The following is an 821-nucleotide window of genomic DNA, read 5'->3' as shown; positions in this document are numbered from 1 at the left end:
AAGAATGTTGTACAATACTCATGTGGCGTAAACTTTGATAGTGAATACAACCGCCGAGGGAGCGACTATAAGTTCCCACATGGCGATTATAACAATGAATATAAATCTTCAAGTGACGAATATAAATCCTCATATGGTGAATATGACAACGAATATAAATCCCATCGTGGTGGATATGGTCTTCCAAATGACGGATATAAATCTCTTGGTGATGGATACAAATCTCCATATGATGAATACAAGAACGGATATAAATCTTCCGCTGGCGAATATAAACCCTCGCATGGCGAATATAACGACGGACATAAATCTCTTGATGATGGATACAAATCCCCACAGGACGAATATAAGGATAGATATAAATCTTCCGACGACGAATATAAACAAGTAGGTGGAGGCCATGATTGACTAGCCAATCCTCACAACAAAGCATCACCTGCTATTATAAATACTTCTATAATGGCAAGATTAATACTAGTAATTGTCTTGCTACTTTAAACCTCGTTGTAACAAGTATGAATAAAACACCATTCAATTCATATGGATGGTTGGTCATGTAATATCTTGTTGTACAATATATTGTGATACAAGTAATATATTTTGATATTTAACGTGTGAAGCTTTGAGATTTTTAGAAGCTCTTTAAAATATTGAAGTAATAGTCATTATCCATGATTATGTTATCTATTTATGATAAATAAATGTTATCTTAACTTAAGCTTTCAAATCCAAGTTACCAACTCAGAGTTATTGAAGAAATAATATATGCTTGAAGTTTTCTTATAGTTGGTGTAAAACATATAAAGATTCAAATGTTACGC

The 821-nt window shown here is 32.9% G+C and overlaps 1 protein-coding gene across 1 annotated transcript; it reads left to right on the top strand.

Annotated features, from left to right (window-relative positions):
• LOC107864370 (glycine-rich protein DC9.1) lies at positions 1 to 619 on the top strand (the record flags this gene model as incomplete). The annotated part of the gene is given in 1 exon segment (XM_047404720.1): positions 1 to 619. A coding segment is annotated over 1 exon segment (408 nt), but the record flags the coding sequence as incomplete, so codon positions are not given.
• Between the last annotated feature and the right edge of the window lie 202 nt (positions 620 to 821).

The sequence above is a fragment of the Capsicum annuum genome, unplaced genomic scaffold (assembly GCF_002878395.1).
Source record: "Capsicum annuum cultivar UCD-10X-F1 unplaced genomic scaffold, UCD10Xv1.1 ctg66836, whole genome shotgun sequence".
In the NCBI taxonomy this organism is placed as follows: domain Eukaryota; kingdom Viridiplantae; phylum Streptophyta; class Magnoliopsida; order Solanales; family Solanaceae; genus Capsicum; species Capsicum annuum.
The sequence above is the reverse complement of the archived record's forward strand: the minus strand, read 5'-3'. Positions and strand labels throughout refer to the sequence as shown.